At 51.1% G+C, this 18,055-nt stretch overlaps 2 protein-coding genes, 2 non-coding genes and 1 pseudogene across 4 annotated transcripts in view; 2 read left to right on the top strand and 3 right to left on the bottom strand.

Moving 5' to 3' along the window:
* MPP1 (membrane palmitoylated protein 1) overlaps nt 1–5,735 on the top strand; it is a 28,147-nt gene extending 22,412 nt beyond the window's left edge. The window contains exons 7-12 of the mRNA XM_016133472.2: nt 66–172; nt 744–824; nt 1,553–1,633; nt 2,949–3,151; nt 3,417–3,491; nt 5,077–5,735. Of these exons, the coding sequence (XP_015988958.1) occupies nt 66–172; nt 744–824; nt 1,553–1,633; nt 2,949–3,151; nt 3,417–3,491; nt 5,077–5,253 (724 nt within the window). The 3' untranslated portion in view covers nt 5,254–5,735. The remainder of the gene's footprint in view (nt 1–65; nt 173–743; nt 825–1,552; nt 1,634–2,948; nt 3,152–3,416; nt 3,492–5,076) is intronic.
* Nucleotides 5,736–6,828: 1,093 nt separating this feature from the next.
* DKC1 (dyskerin pseudouridine synthase 1) lies at nt 6,829–18,055 on the bottom strand. The gene is made up of 15 exons (XM_016133463.2): nt 17,930–18,055; nt 17,100–17,167; nt 16,593–16,679; nt 15,090–15,181; nt 14,704–14,888; nt 14,013–14,077; nt 13,508–13,634; nt 13,151–13,281; nt 12,570–12,713; nt 10,904–11,024; nt 10,331–10,449; nt 9,585–9,688; nt 9,006–9,054; nt 8,055–8,189; nt 6,829–7,680 (listed from the first exon to the last, which is right to left on the bottom strand). Exons 1-15 carry the CDS (start codon nt 17,943–17,945, stop codon nt 7,615–7,617), a joined length of 1,509 nt encoding a protein of 502 aa, XP_015988949.1. The 5' UTR covers nt 17,946–18,055; the 3' UTR covers nt 6,829–7,614.
* On the bottom strand, nt 9,130–9,258 carry LOC118608159. Its single transcript, XR_004952952.1, has one exon. It is a non-coding gene; the product is annotated as a small nucleolar RNA SNORA56 (small nucleolar RNA).
* On the bottom strand, nt 12,915–13,048 carry LOC118608156. The gene has a single exon (XR_004952949.1). It is a non-coding gene; the product is annotated as a small nucleolar RNA SNORA36 family (small nucleolar RNA).
* On the top strand, nt 15,191–15,579 carry LOC107504313 (annotated as a pseudogene).

Genomic DNA, 18,055 nt, shown 5'->3' with positions numbered 1-18,055 from the left:
CGCCGAGCCCTGTCACAGCATTTTACATCAAGGGTCCGTTGACATCCTTGGTCTTTTCTTACCAGGCGAGTGGCCAGTGTGGCTCAGTCTGCTCCAAGCGAAGCCCCGAGCTGCAGTCCCTTTGGGAAGAAGAAGAAGTACAAAGACAAGTACCTGGCTAAGCACAGCTCAAGTAAGCTTCCTGGGTGTCCCGTACGCTGGCTCCTGGCGGCACAGGGAAGGGGGTGTGGTGCGCAGTGGAACGTGCGTGTCGCAGAAAACATACCGTTCCTTCTGGTTTTTTTTATTACATTCAACTTCCCAGGCTCACTGCAACCAGTGAGATAATGCCAGTACATTGTAAGGGAAGGCTAGTGGTCTGCCCGCACCTGCTCATCATCTTCACCCCTCAGGTAACCAACCGACCAGCCTTCCAGACCTTTCTCAGTGCATCACTGCCATCAGCATGATCAGCTGGAAGGTCTCAGCACCCCAGAGCAGCATGTTTTACAGAGAACTAATTCTGGCTTTGTTTTTTTACCTACCATGGTTGGAAATGCAACATACTAAAATTACAGATTGGTTTTCAAGCAGATTGTACATAACAAACGAGTGGGAATCTGCCACTTGTAAAAAGCCTCCAAGCCGCCAGGAGCGCTCTAGAAAGGACAGGAGCGTGAGAAAAATCACAGAACCTGACACTACCTGGCGCGATTTCACCCCAGCTCGAGAAATGAACATCGCTTGCTGTTCTTTGTCTCTAGTTTTTGACCAGTTGGATGTTGTTTCCTACGAGGAAGTGGTTCGGCTCCCTGCCTTCAAGAGGAAGACCCTGGTGCTGATCGGTGCGTCCCCATCACCCCCATGATGCTTTGCGAATTAGAGTACATTTCTGTCCTTATTATCCTGCCTGTGGTACATAACCCTTCTCCTTCCAAAAGAGAAAAGACGATGAGGCAAAAAAATAAAAGAAGTAAGGTCTCTTGGGTTCTCCATAGAGAACAGATATAAAGAATTTTCTGAGTTCTTAACAATACTCCATCTGGATTCACCTTAAAAGTGACACTAAACCTTACAAGCTTTTCAGCCACCAATTCTTATAGGTCTGCTTTGTTTCCGGCCAGTCCGAAACTGGGTTTTTTGCTCTTGGGCTGTCTTTAGAGTTCGAATATGAGTTACTCAGAAGGTGTGTTTTCGGGTTCCGGTAAGCTTTGCCAGGAAAATCGCTGCCTTAAATTCAGTCCTGTTTATTTCAGAGCGCTCCGAGAAGTCAGTGCCCTTAGAAAATCCACAGAAACCACCACAGTCAGCTCCTGCATAAGTCACTATTTTGTACTGAGTCCAGACCCTTCGCCCTTGGAAAGAGTCTCCTTCCCCAACATGAACGACAGGGGACGCAAGGGCCAACTCACTCTCACCTGTCGGCGATGTCAGGCTCTGAGACCTGAAAACCTGTCCCCTGTTCCTACTCCTGTCCCCTCCTTTGTCTTTCGGGAAAGAAATGGAAGCCTTCATTAAAATCATAGCAAGCTGGATTCTCTCTTCCCTAAGCCTTTCTTCTCTCGCTCTGCAGGAGCCAGCGGGGTGGGTCGCAGCCACATTAAAATCATCCTGCTCAGCCAGAACCCGGAGAAGTTCGCATACCCTGCCCCATGTAAGTAGCTCTGAGGGCCTTGGAGTACCCCACTCCACCTGAGATACTGTAGTGGTCTTTTTTTGGGGGGGGGGTTACTTTAAATGTTTGATTATAAAAACAAAACACAGTTTAGAACAGATACAAATTTATACCCATAATCATGGCAACTAACAACGTAACTGCGTTTTCTTAGTCTCTTCTGTGCCGTTCATATACGTAACAGAAGCGGAAGTAAACACCTCTATCCTGCTTTAAAAAATTAAGTGAGTGCTATGTTGTTAAAAACTTCTATTACTTTTTTCGCTTTATAAGATAAGCATTTTCTCATGTGCCTTAATCGCTTCGAGAGCTCTCTTCTCATCCGCTGAGTGGCTGGCTGTACTGTAATTTCCCAAGCTACCCAACTATTGACATCTTGGCTGCCTCTATTTCTGTGAAATGTCTTCTAAATCAAAGCAGCACTTGGGAGAGGCACACACAGTCTCAGAGTCTGCAGAGTATGGTGGCGTATGTTCTCAGGAAGACATTCTGCTAATCAAAATAGAAAACCGGATTCTAAACCTGAGAGTAGGAGTTTTGTATTCCTTGCTTCTCCGTTTTGCTTTTGGGAACATCGTGACACATTTGGGGGGGCAGAAAGCAAATGGCCTTGGGTTGAAGGATGAATGAAACCCAGAAGTAGAAATAACCAGGACAGGTTTGTCATTCAGTACTGATAATGTCAGAATGAAGAAGAGCTGTTTTATGAGATTGAATGAAAGAGATACATGTGCAGTTGGGGATTGAGGAGGATGATAAAGATGGACATGGAAAGCAGGAGAGGTCCAGTGGCATGGGGGCGGGGAGGTTTGTGTCTCCGGCTATAATACTGGAGCTTAGCTTCCTTAGAGACCAGTCTATACGAGTAGCAGTAAATGTTGTGACTTAAGAACATCCCAGCATTTAACAATACGAATTTCAATGAAACCAAAGCCATCTTCTTTCCAAGCCATGAAAAGAAAACTTTAAATACACTTCCAAGAATACAGCCCCTACATTCTGTTTTAAAAATACTTCTCGCTGTTACTTCTCCATTTTTTGAGCTTTAGGGTTTCTGCAGTTGGCAGTTTGAGAGATGTAACTCATGCTAGGGAAAATGACAATAGGAATTTTGCGTGTTGGGCTTTGCTTCTTGAAGGTTTAACATGTTCTGAGCCACATTGTCTAGTGTCATCAGCTCTTAAAGATCCCGTGGGTGAAACCCCACTGTTAAACTCTCTGCACCAAAGGAAGCTAGGGTCTCGGCCCTTGCGAGGGCCCTGAGTTTGTCAGAGGCTTGGGTTCTCATGCACAGATACAACACGGCCACCCAAGAAGAGTGAGGAGGACGGGAAGGAGTATCACTTCATCTCCACGGAGGAGATGACCAGGGGCATCTCTGCCAACGAATTCTTGGAGTTCGGCAGCTACCAGGGCAACATGTTTGGCACCAAATTCGAAACGGTGCACCAGATTCATCAGCAGGGCAAGATCGCCATCCTCGACATCGAGCCCCAGGTGCGTAGGCGCAGAAAAGCAGGAGCGGACGGGGCAGGGGGCACTGGATTGCAAAGCTCATGCGAATCTCTAGGGAGCCCAGATTTGTTTCATAAGCTCTCTGTGGGGTCATCTGGAACACGGACAGTGGTACCGGAAACGCTGGAAATAGTACTGGGCTTGGTGAAGCCCAGAGATGCTTCTTTGGAGGACTGCACCATGATGACAAAGCCTTTTTTAAATCTGTTCTTCCTTCCTTCCTCCCTCCCCCTTCCTCCTTTTCTAGACCCTGAAGATTGTTCGGACGGCAGAACTTTCACCTTTCATTGTGTTCATTGCTCCTACGGACCAGGGCACTCAGGTAGGGAGGAGCAGGTGTACAGAGTGGGTGGGGGTCCATGCCCTGGGCCTGCCCATACGGGGACATCAGTCCAGATCGTGAGCCAGAGTGCTGTCTGGGGCTCAGCTTCAGTTTGTGACTGAGTCTCCCAAGAGTCTCCTGGCTACTGCTGTCCTTCCCGCGAGGCCAGGAAGCCAAAGGGCATACACACATTCGATTCACTCAGCAGACACTTATTAAAGCACTGGCTAGGCCAGCGACCATGCTAGGTAATGGGGACACGGTCATTGTTCCGGAAGTGCTCAGGGCACAGTGGCAGAGATGGGCAGTTAGGTAAATCTTGACACTTTGGTGCGACGTGGGACCAATCAAGTAGGATTACGAAGGGGTCGGCACTGGGTCCCCCCGGGGGGGTGTGGCCATGGGAGAGGGGACAAAGGAGGCCAGGAACACACGGGTCTCCCTGCTCCCACTGCCGTCGCTACCCGCTCCACACCCACCCTACACACACTTTGCTGCACCCCACTTTTTCGCCCAGCACCATGGAGATCTTCTGTGTCACTGTGTAGAGAGCTTTTTACATCTTAGCTGCATGCTTTCCCATTGCGTGGACGTAGAATGATTATTTACTATCACTATTCTCCTCTGTACGGCTAGTTGGGTTGTTTTAAAACTTGGACTATTCTAAATAATACTGCAACCGACGGCCCTGTACATAGGGCATTTGCCAGGTGCGCAGATATATCTGTAGGGAAAATTCCAGGTAGGTTGGCCGGGTCCAGGTATGCGGGCTTCGGTAATGGGGAATTCAAACAGATGACCCAGCAGAGTTGCTCCCCTGTGCCAGGATGATGCTATCCAAACTTCCATTTGGGGCCGATCCGATAGAGGGAAAAGGGAATCTCATTGTACCTTTGTCTTTTACTATAAGCAGTTGAGTGTCAGACTCTTAAGGGCCATTTGTATTACCTTTTGTGTTAACACTTGGTCATGTCTTTCGCTTATTGTTCTGTTGGGTTATTGGCCTTTTTCTTATTGATTTCTAGGTGCTCCGTATGAGGGAGGTTAGCCCTTTGAGATATCACTTGCAAAAAATTTTTTCCCCCTAGTTTAGCGTGTCTTTTGGTGTTTATTGATGCGGAAGCACTTTTACTTTTCTGGAGTTAGATGATCAGTGTTTTCATGGCCACTTAGTTTGAAGTCCTAGAAAGAGGCCTGGGGTTGCAGTCGCCCCAATCCTTGTCCTGGGATTGCAGCTGTGGCAGTTGCTGAAGTGGCTCCCCACGTCCAAAGGCAAGAACTAGGAGATGCTGGTGAAGTCCATGCCATCTCGTCATAGCTACTGGTCATCCAGAGAGCTCTGACGATTCATAGTCAGGGTTAGTTTGGAGTCCTCTGAGAACTGTTCTTAATCAACTGCCTCTCCGTGGCTTACTGTTAACATTCTCAGGCAAGGCCTTCAGGGTTTGAGTCTTTAAGTAGGCGACTGAGAGCCAGGGACGGGTCACAATAGTCCACACCCGCTTAAATAAAACCCGTCACTGGCCTCTCAGCCTCAGCGTGCTGCGACCTGCGTCATCAGTGGCTCTTTCTCTCTTCTTTGCAGACGGAGGCCCTGCAGCAGCTGCAGAAGGATTCGGAGGCCATCCGCAGCCAGTACGCTCACTACTTTGACCTCTCAGTGGTCAATAATGATGTTGATGAAACCCTCAAGAAACTGCAAGAAGCCTTTGAGCAGGCGTGCAGTTCCCCGCAGTGGGTGCCTGTCTCCTGGGTTTACTAAGCCCGTGCAGCCCTCTCTGGTGGTTGGAACTCATTCCCCTCGCTTTAAGACAAACAGGGTCGCTCCAGCTAGTTTTGTGTCAGCTTTCAGCTCTATGCACTATCCTAATTAGGCCAGTGGGTGTCAGTCTTGTGCAATCTCCTGAAGGAAGGGCTGGGCTCTGCTTTTCCTGCTACCTGTGGCCCCCCTGTCCGTCGGATTTCTCGTTGGATTTATCGAGGATCTCTGGGGCCAGAAGGACTATCCAAATGCCGGTGCCAAAGATGGCTCACACGGGGAGGAAAAGCAGCGGACCCTGTCCCTCGAAAGCCTGCGCTCCTTCACCTTTAATCACACTGGGTATTTCCTTTGTCTTTACTTTCAAGAAATTATTTTTAACTGCAACTTTTTAAAATGCCAAAATGAAACAGCTGTGCAATAGGATGTCCTCTGCTCTAGGAAAACCCTCAAAGCAATAAAAGTTACTGTTGAAATGCCAATGACCTTGTTGTAACTCCCTGGGTTGCCGCCTGTGCCACAGGCTTCTGGAAGGGAAATGGGAAACATCACCCTTTTTAAGGTCCCTGGAGGATGGCGTCGACCCCTGATGCCTCCTCCAAGCCCCTGACAACCTGAAGGCTCTAGAGGCCACAGTGACCCGTCCTCTCGCGTGCTGGGCAGGGCACAACTTGGCACATCACGTCAGGTTGTCTTTACATGGACACGTGTGCAACGTACAAAACATTTGGGGAGCAAAAGTTTAAGATTGAGCAGTGTTCGCTCCACGGCAATAAGCAAACATCTTTGCCTCCACCATGCCTGTCTCTTCCATTTCCCCCAAGTCACCCTCTGCAGCTTTCTTTCTCAATATGTGGTCTTCACAGCACCCACACGACTGGCTGCCCAGACTGAGTCCACGTTAGCGCTTGAGCTAAACTGCAGCTGCTGGGATGACAACCTCCCCCCGCCCCCCCAAACCCCCAACTACAGGCCCCACGCCTGGGGTCCGTGCACAGTTCTCGTCCTGGACAGGAAGCCGGCACTGGCAGGCACGTAGCTTCCTGCTACGCCTCGCTGGAGGCTCACATTCTAGTCACATAGGAGACCCCGGCACTGGAGGCCATGACAAGCCAGCACCAGGGTGTGCACTCTGCTTGCGTGCCAACTCTCCCAAGCTGCCCTTGCATTCTATTGGTTTTTGGTCATCCCAGACCTCACTGTGGCCTTTGGACTCCTGAACACCCATCACCCCCGCCCCCTTCTTGCCACTGACCTGGCGGCCAGCAGAGCTTCAGTGCGCTCCCACCACTGAGCCCAGATGTCGCCAGACACTTGAAGGGTTGTGAAGACCTAGATCATGTATGCTCCCTGCGCTTTTTCAGGCATCCCCACCACACACTCCGACACATGCTGCCAGGCCCCTACATAATACAGCTGTTTCTCCCGTCGCCTGCTTGGCATCTTCGAAGAAGTTCCAGTTATTTGATCCCATGTCAGATGATAGGCCCCAAGGTGCATGTTGCAAGAAAAAATTAAGGAAAGGAAAACCATCAAATTTACTAGCTTGACATCGACAATTAAAAGACCCAACAGGAATACTTAGAAAATGTAATAAGTAAACTTTAATAAGTAAAAATTACAACCTTCTCCCAGTTGATGACTGATTGTATCCTTTGAAAGTGAATCAGGATTAAAACCAGAGAATACAGTAAAGTGTTGCCTTGTCACAAACACGAGTAGCCACGCGAGTAGGTGCATGAGACTGTACACAAGCTTTGAATAAGCACACCGATGATCGCTAGACCAGAGGGACTGGGAATGGCCGAGAAGCTGGAAGACCACGAGTCCTCCGCGGGCCTTTGTCTGGAAGGGGACGTGGGGTGACGGACGTGGCTAACACCAGAATAGCACACTGTTCTCATAGGACGCTGGTGATCCGTCCCCCGGCGAACAAAATTCAGTTAATTCTTTTACTTGCTCTACATCATTTCACGGCACAATTTTTACAATCTTTTTCAAAGAAGGGGTGGGGGTGGCAGAAGCAAGTGAGTGGGACAATGATGTTAAAACGGCCATCAGGAAACAGCTGCACGTGGTTACTGGGCAGCGCTGGGGCCGAGGGCGAGGCTTCCCACCTCTCCCAAGCAGAGGACTGGGCGCTGTCAAAACTGCCTCCCGCACCCATATCCTTAAAACAGGACAAGATGGGATGGCCACACCAGGCGACATCGCTGAGGTCTCGAGTGGCAGCTGAAACGCACCAGTGACTCCCCACCCTCCCCGGGACCTATGCTGCATTCCCTCCTCAAGAACAAAAGGAACTATGCTGTCTCCGTAAGGCTTTAATTTCTCCTCCCAGCGGGACCCAGTGCTGCCTGCGCCCTACCCAGACAGCTCTTCTACTTTGATTTTCTTCTTCTTCTTCTTCTTCTTGGTGGTGTCGCTCTCCTGGGGGAAAGAGAAGAAAGGAAGCTCACGGATCTGTTAACAGTCGGGGAAGCTCTGCTTGGCCAAGGACCCAGGCCCTGCGGGGTACTCTGGCTTAAATCAACTTTTCACAGAGCATGAAGCCCCAGCTTCCCAGCGGTCCACTTTTGCAGGAGCATCCAGATTCCCAAGGGATGCACCCTCTCCACCCACCATCATCAGCACTGTCGCTGGGAAATGCCGCGCCGTCCATCCCATAGAGATGCTGGAGCAGAGGCAGGCCAGGAACCTGGGGCAGCCCCCAGGCTAACCGAGCAGGCCGCACCTGGCCGTCCCCAGCCCTCCGAGGGGCAGGCACACCTGAGTCTCCTGGCCACCGTGTTTCCCATACACACCCCGTCACCCGGCTCGCCCGTGCTCTCCAGAGCAGCTTTGGCCTTCTTGTCCTTCTTCTTCTTCTTCTCCTTCTCCTTCTTGACCAACGGTGTGGGCGCTGGAGAGGTCTCGTCACTTTCGCTCTCTCGCTTCCGCTAAGGTGAAGACAAATGAGCAAACGTTAGACGCTGGGCAAAAATGGAGGACAAAGGTTTGGTAAGCCGCAAGGTGGGCGCCACCAGAAAAGTTCCTGCCAGCCCGATAGGAAGATCGTTCCCAACTATGGACCCCAATGGGCCCTGAAATTTCCCAACAACTCAAAGGCCACCAGGCGGCAGGCGCGGCGTGGAGCTCAGGGCCCGTGTGGCCCCAGCAAGGCCGTGTCGCCTGTCTCCGGAGCTGGCATCGCAGGTGCACAAAGCTGGGCAGCACCCTCCCCCCAGCACTCGCTCCCCCAAGTCCTCGGAGGGGGCAGGAAACGCTCTCCCCCCCGGCTCACGTCAGAGCCACGCACCGTTCGGTGCTGTAACGCCAGCAGTCCCCAGCTCGGGGGAGCCGAGCTGCCAGCGCGCGCTCTCCCAGACTGGTGACACGGAGCTGCTGCTGTCTGGAGGCTGCTGGCCTTGGGCCACTTCATTCCCTGTTTCACACAGCTGCCAGTGTCGCACCTGATTCCAACACACCTGGGCCGCCACTTGGGGGCCGGAGGAACACGCACCCCGACTGTTCCAGTGGTGCTGCCTCAGCCGAGGTAGGCGATGAGGCCGGTCCAGCTGTCACACCTGCCCCCCAGCAGACATGACAGGGAACGTGAACGGGCACCTGCAGAGCCCAGGTGAGCACCCCGCAGCAACAGCCGTGCGCACGCTGTTGAGCCAAGACGTGCGGCTGGACGGCCCTCACCGGTCACCAAGGCCGGCCCAACGAGCACCTCCCGAGGCACGTCCCACTGACCGCAGCGCACCACCCACCTTCGGGGCTTTCACGGCTTCGGCCACCTCCTCAGTCTTCACGGCATCACTGAAAGGAGACGGGGCATCAGTCGGCCTGGCTGAGCAGCCGTCCCCGGGGAACCGCTGCCCGGCAGTCGGCCGGTGATATCTGGCAAGTCTGAGGCCACCATCAACATGCTGACGCTGGACGGAAGAACTCACCACTTACTGTTGCAGACTGACTCCCTCTAGAGTCCCACGAGCCAGACTAGAAAGGGATAACTGTCTGCTGTCCCCTAACTGGCCCGGGCAGTCAAGGTGAAGCGACCTGCTGCACCCCCACAGTGCCCAAGGCCTCGTGGCCTGCCGCAGGGGTTCCTCTGGCCTCCCCGTTTAGTAAATTCTCCAAACTAATTGTCTCCCTCCACACACCTGGGCCCCACGACCTCCTGTCCTCACTTGTATTTGCTGCCCCCACCCAGGTGGCCAGCGTGCCGCATCTACCCCTCCTGGCCTCGCTGCCTTGACATGCTCACCTGTGGCTGACGTGCTACCGCACCCAGGCGGCGAGCATGCCGCCCCCGCCTGCCCTGCTCATCTAAAACGGCCTGCCCTCACCTGTAGTCGACATACTCCTGTGTCCAGGTGGCAGGCGTACTGTCCGTGCGCTTGCCGTGCTTGTCCAGAAGGCCCTGCTTGATCATCAGCTTCTTCTGACTTGCCTGGTGGACCGCCAGGGATTTGACATTAGAACAGTGTCAACACATGAGCAGGCGTCACGACTGCATGCGAGTGGCTCGAATAAAGTTCCGCCTTGGTTTATTCTCAGCTGGGACTCGCTCCTCTGCGGAGCACTCAAAACTCACCCACCCTCCCTGACAGGAGCAAACACGGGACTTGTTGAAGGTCACGAAGCTCACCGTCTCTGCAGGCACAGGGCCTCTGCACACACTACTGCACCTGCCCTGGACTCTTCCCTCCCGTGTTCACCTCATCAACATCTGGTGCCACATCCCGCACACGGGCGTGGCTCAATGAAGACCCCTTACTCAGACTCTCCCCCTAGCAGGTCAAACCCCTCACTGTGGGCTCTCCAGGTGCCAGGCACCTCTGCCCCCTTGATGAGCCCTCGGCTTGGCTAAAATCCGCCATTCTGTTGTGCAGCCTGAGTGATGCCCAGCTGCTTCCTCCCATTAGACCGGAACCTCGAAGGTCTGACACGGGCCCATTTCCACTGACCAGCGACTCCCCCTGAGCCCAGCACAAGGCAAGGCTCTGGCGGCACGGACACACCGAGAGCTGCCCACATAGCCAATGACACTAGCAAAAAACACCCGACAGGGCACACGCCCAGCCCCACTTACCTTTGGCCCTAAACCCCACTTCCGAGGGTAAGTGTCTCTCTCCATGATCACTCTCTTGATCTTAGCTACTATCCCGTGGTCGCAAGTAGAGATCACCGCTGTGGTCATTAGCGCAATGGCTGAGCATGTCACAAAGAGAGAAAAGAATGACCTGAAGGGCAGAGCCCTGATGACTGGTGGTGACCAGTAAGCCTAACTCGTTTCACACCTTTCCAGATTCGATGCTCGAATGCCTAAGCGAGGTGTCCTCCGCTGAGGACGTGCGTGTGGCTAAGGGGTGGCCCAGCGGCTCCCCACCGCTCGCCATGGACACGTATCCATTCACTGACGATTTCCCCTCGTCTCACCGTGAGCCAAGCTGTTGAGACGTGGCCTCTAGCAGCAGCCTGTGGGACAAGGGGGAACCGCACTCACCTGCTCTTTGCCTGTGCCTGACATGGCCCTTCGCTGTGACCATCCTATGGACCCTTGGTGACACACTGAATAGATCGTACCGAGGGGCCAGGGCATGGGGACCTGCTCTCCCTGAGCCTGGCTATGACTGTGTGGAAGGGACGAGGGCAACCACCCTACCTATGCAGACTGCCTCCCCTTTGGTGGTGATGACCACGACCTCCTGGTTGACTTCGATGCCATCCTCGTACCGGAGAACACCCGGAAGCATGATCTTCGCCCCATAGCAGATGGCATTCACCTGCAGGGACATGGCACTATGACAGCCTGGCCACAGCAGGGGGGAGCGGATGAGGGGGAAGGGGGCCTGCGAGCATCTCCCCACTTGGGAGACGATGCCAATAATACTGAGAGCTACTGATTGCCATGGGCACCCAAAGCAACTCTGCATATGGTGACTGGGCACTTCGCACATGACTTCAGACAGACACGCTGAGGAGGCCCTGAAGTAGCTCCTCCTTGTCTGTCTGTGGGGCTTAAGGAATTCTTCATCCTAAGCCGAAAGCCAGCCCTAGTTTTCTGTAGCTGTTCTCTATTCGTTACCATTAAGGGGAAAATCTGGACAGAACCAGGAGACCAAGGAGATTGACTGGGGGCTCTGGGCAGTAACAGGCTTCCAGTATAACTGGCAAGCCAGGCAGCCAAGGCCTGTTGGACCAATTACACCCGAGTTTAGGCACAACTTATAGGCCCACAAGTACGTTATAAGGCCACCTCCCTGAGTTCAGTAGCACTCAATGTATCCATCTGCCTTGTCCCATTTTGTCTTTACTCGCCTAGATCTCTTGCTGACCATTTCCACCCTCCCCTTAAATTCAGCCAGAAGCCAGCAGTCTGACCTCAGCGTAAGGAGGGCATGTCACATTTATGTTGTTCTCTTGCATGCGTTATGTGTTTGCAGTCATAGTGGCGTGCTTTAGGATGCCTCTTTAGCTTTTCTTATGAATAATGTATAAAAGATACATTAAACATGTATGTCTGATCTGAATATGAATGATAAACCTCTATTAAACATACACGGAAATGTATAGCCTTCAAAGTTAGAGAATTTTTTATTGCTACCAAAGTGATTCTGCACTTGACCACAAAGACAATCCTAATTTTTAAAAGGCCATGTCCTCTGATCATACCATTAGAAAAGACTATTTACAAAATTCTGGACTTTTTTGGGAACAAACTCATCCTTAAATCGCTACTAAAGAAGAAACCCAAACTGACAAAACTAATTGCATATTTACTTGCATTACTAAGGACTGCTCTCAATGTCATTTAATGGACATGTGAAGGGCTTGAAAGGCCCAGTGAACTTTAGATTTTACAGATCCAAAGTGGGATTTACTTAAACAACAAAATTTTATGGAATTCCCAGAACAAAAATAACTTAACTCAAGGCTTCTTAAACACATGCAGAACTACCAGATTATGGGAGGGCCAATTTTATGTACTGCTGATAATCTATTTCTTGAACCAAGTTACTTTAGGAGACCTCTTAAGAAAATGTTTAGAATTTGCCTTATTTTGAAATAGAATTGGGCCTAGCATTAAATTTTCATTTAGTACATTGGGTTTGGATTTAATAATAAAATTAACCATAAACCTGTCCACTATTAACTTAAAAAAAAAGGAAAATGAATCCAGTGTCAAATCTACAAAAGCAAAAAAGATAAATTGCAAGGGAAATAAACAGAACATGATGCTGTGAACTGAAGTAGAAAGTTTTCAGGACACGGACCACGTCTGCGGAGTCACATTTTGTCCAAACAGGGACCCAAAATCCAGAACGTACCGCACTGTCTTTCATAACCAGTCGTTTATGAGACGTCAACAGCTTTTCCAAAGGGTACACAACTCGTCGCAGGTAACTCTCATCCTTGTGGTTATCGTACAGCCACTGGGCATCAAGCACGTCATGCATTGTCACCATGTGGTCCTGAAAAGCATCCGCGTGTGACAATTAGCCAGTGTCATTGTACCTCATAGAGCCCAACAGACCCCAAACTTCCAAAAACTTAGTGACTTCAGTCTTGTGTGCTAGTCCGAGCTCATCGGTCCTCAGTCTCTTCAGAATCACTTCTCTTCCGGACATCTCTCACTGCTGATACACTTTAATGCGAGCAAGCGTTTTTTTTTTTTTTGTAGGCTTGGAGATGAACGAACAGAGTGATGCTTTCTATCCAGTCATGTCCCCTAGCCTGTGCTTCAGTGTCCCAAAGTTTAATTAGCAGAACAGGGAAGCTGCCCTGAACTGAACTCAACACTTTGGAAACTGCTTATTCCGGGACGGGAGCAGGCAGAGTCCCGCCAAGGGCCAGAAAGCATTAGGTGCCAGCTCTAAACCTGCTCGCCCCATGATGGCATGTACGTTACCTTTTCGCTCATCACTCCAGAACGAACCCGCCGAAGCTCCTGCATCTGACCGCCGACTCCCAGTAACAAACCGAGGTGCACACACAGCGTCCGAATGTAGGTGCCGGCCTCACAACTCACCCAGAAGATTCCTAAGGCACGCGCACACACACACGCTAAGTGGCACACGTTTGCCAAAGTAAACACATCACCAGTTGAGAAACCCAGTTATTCTCTGTCTGAGCCAGGAGAGGGTAGACACAGGCCACAGCTGCACCACACACTGAGGGCATCTTTTATCAGTGCGAAGTGCAGGAACGTGTCCCTGGCCACCTATGGTCTACGTCAACTCTGCTCCTCACGGGCCTAACAACACACCTAGTCTCCTCTCGGGATCGTACTCGATCATTTTGCTCTCGTAGATGGTCCGTACTCGCAGCTGCCTCTTGACTGCAGCAATCAGTGGGGGTCGCTGGAATAAGGCGCCTGTCAGAGTCTCTAGGGCCTGAGAACAAGCATGAAGAGAAATAAGGCATGTCATTGCGTGAACTGTCAAACGACATAAAGGGCACGTCTGGGGAGGGGAAGGGCACAACTGAAACACGCATGGTTTCTTTCAATAGTTAAGATCAAAAATGCCCTTTCAGTTTTTGCTTCTTTCTTCCGCTACACAGGGATGACTCCATGCTAACCAGAACCTTCTCCCCAGAAGGGCCATGGCCAGAAGTGCCCCTGCCATCTGCAGTCGCCTGTCCAGGCTGCCTAGGGCAGCCCACTGAAAGGGCAGGAGAGGCCAGCCAGGAAAGTCGATCCGTCTCCAGACACCTAGGGGCTCAGAGATCCAGGTTGTCAAAAGACGCCCTCCCTACAATTACACACTTACCCTAAAAAGTTGAGTGCTCCCTTCAATGGCATTGTGCAGCCGGACAATTCCCACGTACTCTTTGCCTGAAAAATGACAAAAGAGTAGTAAGGTGTGGCCGCCGAGTTTTCTGTTTTCTTTACATATTCATCTCTCTCCCATTTTGTGCCACAGGAAAAGCAGACAATTTGCCCTATTTCTGTAAAATCTGCAGCAAGACAGATTGCATGGTGCAGACGTGGGACAGGAGTGACCTTCTCATGGGGAGTAGGACTGGCAGCGTGCGGACGGGGGCAGCTGGAGCGCCCGGCGCAGGGCGTGCCTGCACGCAGCTCCGTAAAAGTCAAGTCGGGGCATCTCCCCAGGTGACACTGAGGGGATGGCACTTGAGGTGGTGGCAGCAGCATGGCGTCGGACGAGCCCAGGGTGACAGGCCAAGAGCTGGACTCGGACGCAGCCTGCCCCGGCGCTAAGACGGATGTCACGGGCTCAGTGTGTGCTTGCCTAGTACCCGGAACTCCCGGAAAGGCGACAAAACGGGGTCCAGCAGAGGACAGAAGGGACACTGAAACCGAGATTCCCTGCTTAAGGATTTTTTTTAGCTAATAAAATGTTTCCAAGAGCCGCAACGTAGAAGGGACAGGAAATACAGAAAGCCCTCCCGTCTCAGGGGAAGTGCCCCTCCCTCCTCTTCCTTCCCTCCTCCACACACCTGCACTCTGCTGTGACTTGACCAGGCGAGTGGCTCGTTCTATGCACACGATTAAACAGCCAGTCACCTTGGGATCCAGAGTACCACTGTGCCCTGTCTTCTCCACTCGAAGTATTCGTCGGATCCAGGCCACCACCTCATGGGAAGAGGGGTTGGAGGGCTTGTCGAGATTAATGAAACCTGTCCTAGAATGGAAAAGAAATTACTGGACCACCGGCCCTGGTCCTGTCATGAAAACGAAACTTGAAGGGTCAAAAAGAAGAGCTCACCGTGAGTACAGATTATATACTTAGGGTAATGTCATTCTAAGATGCCACCGCCCCCTTGCATAAGTGATGTGAAAGGGCCACTCTGAAAAGAGCAAGGCCCGCTCCCAACATGCTTACCTGATATAATCCCCGATCTCCCTCTTCAGAGGATTTGAACCACAGGGAAGAGGTGTATAGTGTGTTGTCCTTATATTGAGCTTATCGAAATTCTAGAAGCAATGATACAACACAAAATAAACTTAACTCATGTGTTCATTATCTGCTGTGACAAACTGTTAGGCCTCCGCACATACTGGGGAAATCACCCGTGACTAAGAACAAGACAAATTTCTTTCCAGGGCTGACAACTACCCAGGAGAACATGTTTCTAAGGACATCCTTCATCCCTCTCCAGATGGGAAGAGGAAACACAAGAAGTGCCGGGTGCGGAGGCCCAATTCCTCCTTCATGGGTGTGAAATGCCCAGGGCGCGCTATCAAATCGCCACTGTCTTTAGCCATGCGCAAACGGCAGTTTCGGGCACTGGCTGCTCCGCTGTCTGCTGTCAGCCTACGGGAGGGAAGCAAGGCTTACAGGAGAATGCTCCTTCAGAGAGAAGCAGCACTAAAAGCGCCCTGAATCGAGACAAGTGAGGAAACCAGAAAACACTGTTTGGATACGCCCCCCTCTGCCCCCTAAAAAGACAAATTTGATCACTCCTCTAGAAAGATTTCTTGGGGGAGTACAGAACAGGGTGAGTGTCACTGTGCAGGTTTATGACTGGAACATGAACCGCCTTTGATTTTCTCAGAGACTACAGACAGCCACATTGAGGACTACTGATGTGTCTCAAACATGACTAGCTTGTGTTTGCTTTTTCTCGTGTCTGCTCCTTTTCACTCTCCCCCTTTCTGACGGTGCTCCCCTCAAGTGAAGCCATCTTTTATACCACCCAGTTTAGTTCCATCACGGTGCTGATTTCAAATAGCAATTACATAAATGTGTGTATAGTCAAGGGGTGTTAGTAATTTGCCCCACCTTTTCCCTCCTAATCTCAGAGCTGGGGCCCAGTAAGTCATTTGTGAAACTTGTAACCACCCTATTTAAAACCCAACACAATAGTCAATCATTTCTAGAGGACATTACATGCCAGGCACTGTGGCTAAACACGTTTCATGGGTTACCTCCTGCAGCCCTCAGTTTGCCTTCCTAAGACATTATGAACCACCTCAAAGAGGTTAAATGACTGGCCCAAGGTCACACACTGCTTGACCCAAATTGGTCTGGCTTCAAAGCCTGCATTTCTCAAGCACTAAAGCAGTCCTACTCCAAGTGTGGGCCACAAACCAGTACAAGTCTATAAGATGCAGTTAAATACAGAAACCGAGAACTCCTCATAAACAGCAGTTTGATGTTGCTTCAATGTTTTAACCATATTCTATGACAGTGTTGGGTGCATTAAAAATGCAAAACAAAATTAAAACCTGCTTCTTCACCTCAGACACCTTGAGAAATACTGCTTGAGACTGCGGCCCCTGGCATTTCCAAGTGAAGAATGAATGCTAGCATTGAGCACTCTTAATGCACTGGTTAAACTTAAAAAAATGTCAAAGTGACGCACTGACCTCACGCACACCTTACCTTTAGCAACAGGGGCCACTGAGATGTGTCCAACTGGGCCACTTTGGATTCGGGTTTGATAAGAAATTCTTCGACGTGCTGTATTTCCTTCCGTGGGACAGAAACACACCGTTAAGACTCCCCGCCTGATTTTGAATAATGGCATTACCACCACAAAAGCCTATGTCTTTTCAATAGAAAACGAAGTAGTCTATTCCTCTTCACTAAGTACAAGGGCAATAGAAGGAATGAGCCAGACTCTCAAGGGGTAAATAAAGTGCCCACAAGATGAGGACAGCTATTTAAAGAGAACGAGGGACAGCAGGTCTGCAGGTGAGATAAGAGAGAATTTCAGAGAAAGCAGTTGGTGGCCAACACCATTTAGTAAACTGTCTGATAGGCAAGGCTTAGCTTGTCTGGGGTCACTGCCCAATTCCTTTGAAACATTTAAAAATAGTTGTTTTCTGTAAGCTGTATCTAAGTGACTTTCCTTCTTTAGTCATAATGGTAAAACATATTCCTACTCACGGCTACATCTTCTTCTGGTAATGACTTCAGCCCTTTTTTCTTCTTATGCTTCTTGGGCAAAATAATTTCTGACAAAAAAAAAATGAGATTTGGGAGTTCTCCCCGAAAACGAAGGCAACGGAATGAAGTTTAAAATAGAGAACGGTACCAAGGACAGGTAAGAAATGGATTTGCTCTGGAATTGCTGGGTAAACAAAGTGTGTAAGGCCACATGCGTGGGTGGCATGGCGCCGTAACCAACTGAAAGCAGTCGCACGTGTCAGCTTCCATTCGCTTCACCACGTGGCCACGGCAGAGCTTACACACATGCCGCAGAAGCGGGACGAAAAGTTCCGTAAGTGACCGCTTGACTGTCTGTCCCCGCGGGTATGTGACTTCTATAACTTTCTTGCATGTCGAAACTGTGCCCGCACCCAAGCCCCTCAGCCCATTTTTTTCCCCGCCCGCTCCAACTATCCTTTGCATCCTTCATTGCGTAGCGCTGACTGTGGCGTCTGGGCTGCGGGCGGCACAGGTACTGCAATGACTCCTGCCATCTCAGGGTCGCCGGCGCGGCCGATGCCTTTGATGGCGACCCGGGCCCTAAGAAGTCTGTGCTATAAGCAGGAGCCCCAAACCTCGCGGCGCCACCTGATCGCGAGGGCCTCTCGCTTTCTTGCTCTCACCCGTTGCGCCAAGGCCAAGATGCAAGGCCGGCAGGAAGCCTGGCAGCTGGAACTAGCGGAAAGCTCAGGCCCAAAGCCGTCCCCCAACCCAGACTCTCCAAGCAGGGGGAACTGGCCCCAGCCGGGGATACTCGGCCCAACCAATCGCAAGAGAACGACCCTTACCTTCCATGTCCGCCATATTCCCCCACAGAGCGTGTGAGCCGCGTGAGCCACAGCCAAGAGAGCGATTACAGACTCCCGCCGCCGTCAGGCCACGCCGCTAGGACCCGCCCAATTCTGTACCTCCCG

This window comes from Rousettus aegyptiacus, unplaced genomic scaffold, assembly GCF_014176215.1.
Source record: "Rousettus aegyptiacus isolate mRouAeg1 unplaced genomic scaffold, mRouAeg1.p scaffold_m13_p_9, whole genome shotgun sequence".
In the NCBI taxonomy this organism is placed as follows: domain Eukaryota; kingdom Metazoa; phylum Chordata; class Mammalia; order Chiroptera; family Pteropodidae; genus Rousettus; species Rousettus aegyptiacus.
The sequence above is the reverse complement of the archived record's forward strand: the minus strand, read 5'-3'. Positions and strand labels throughout refer to the sequence as shown.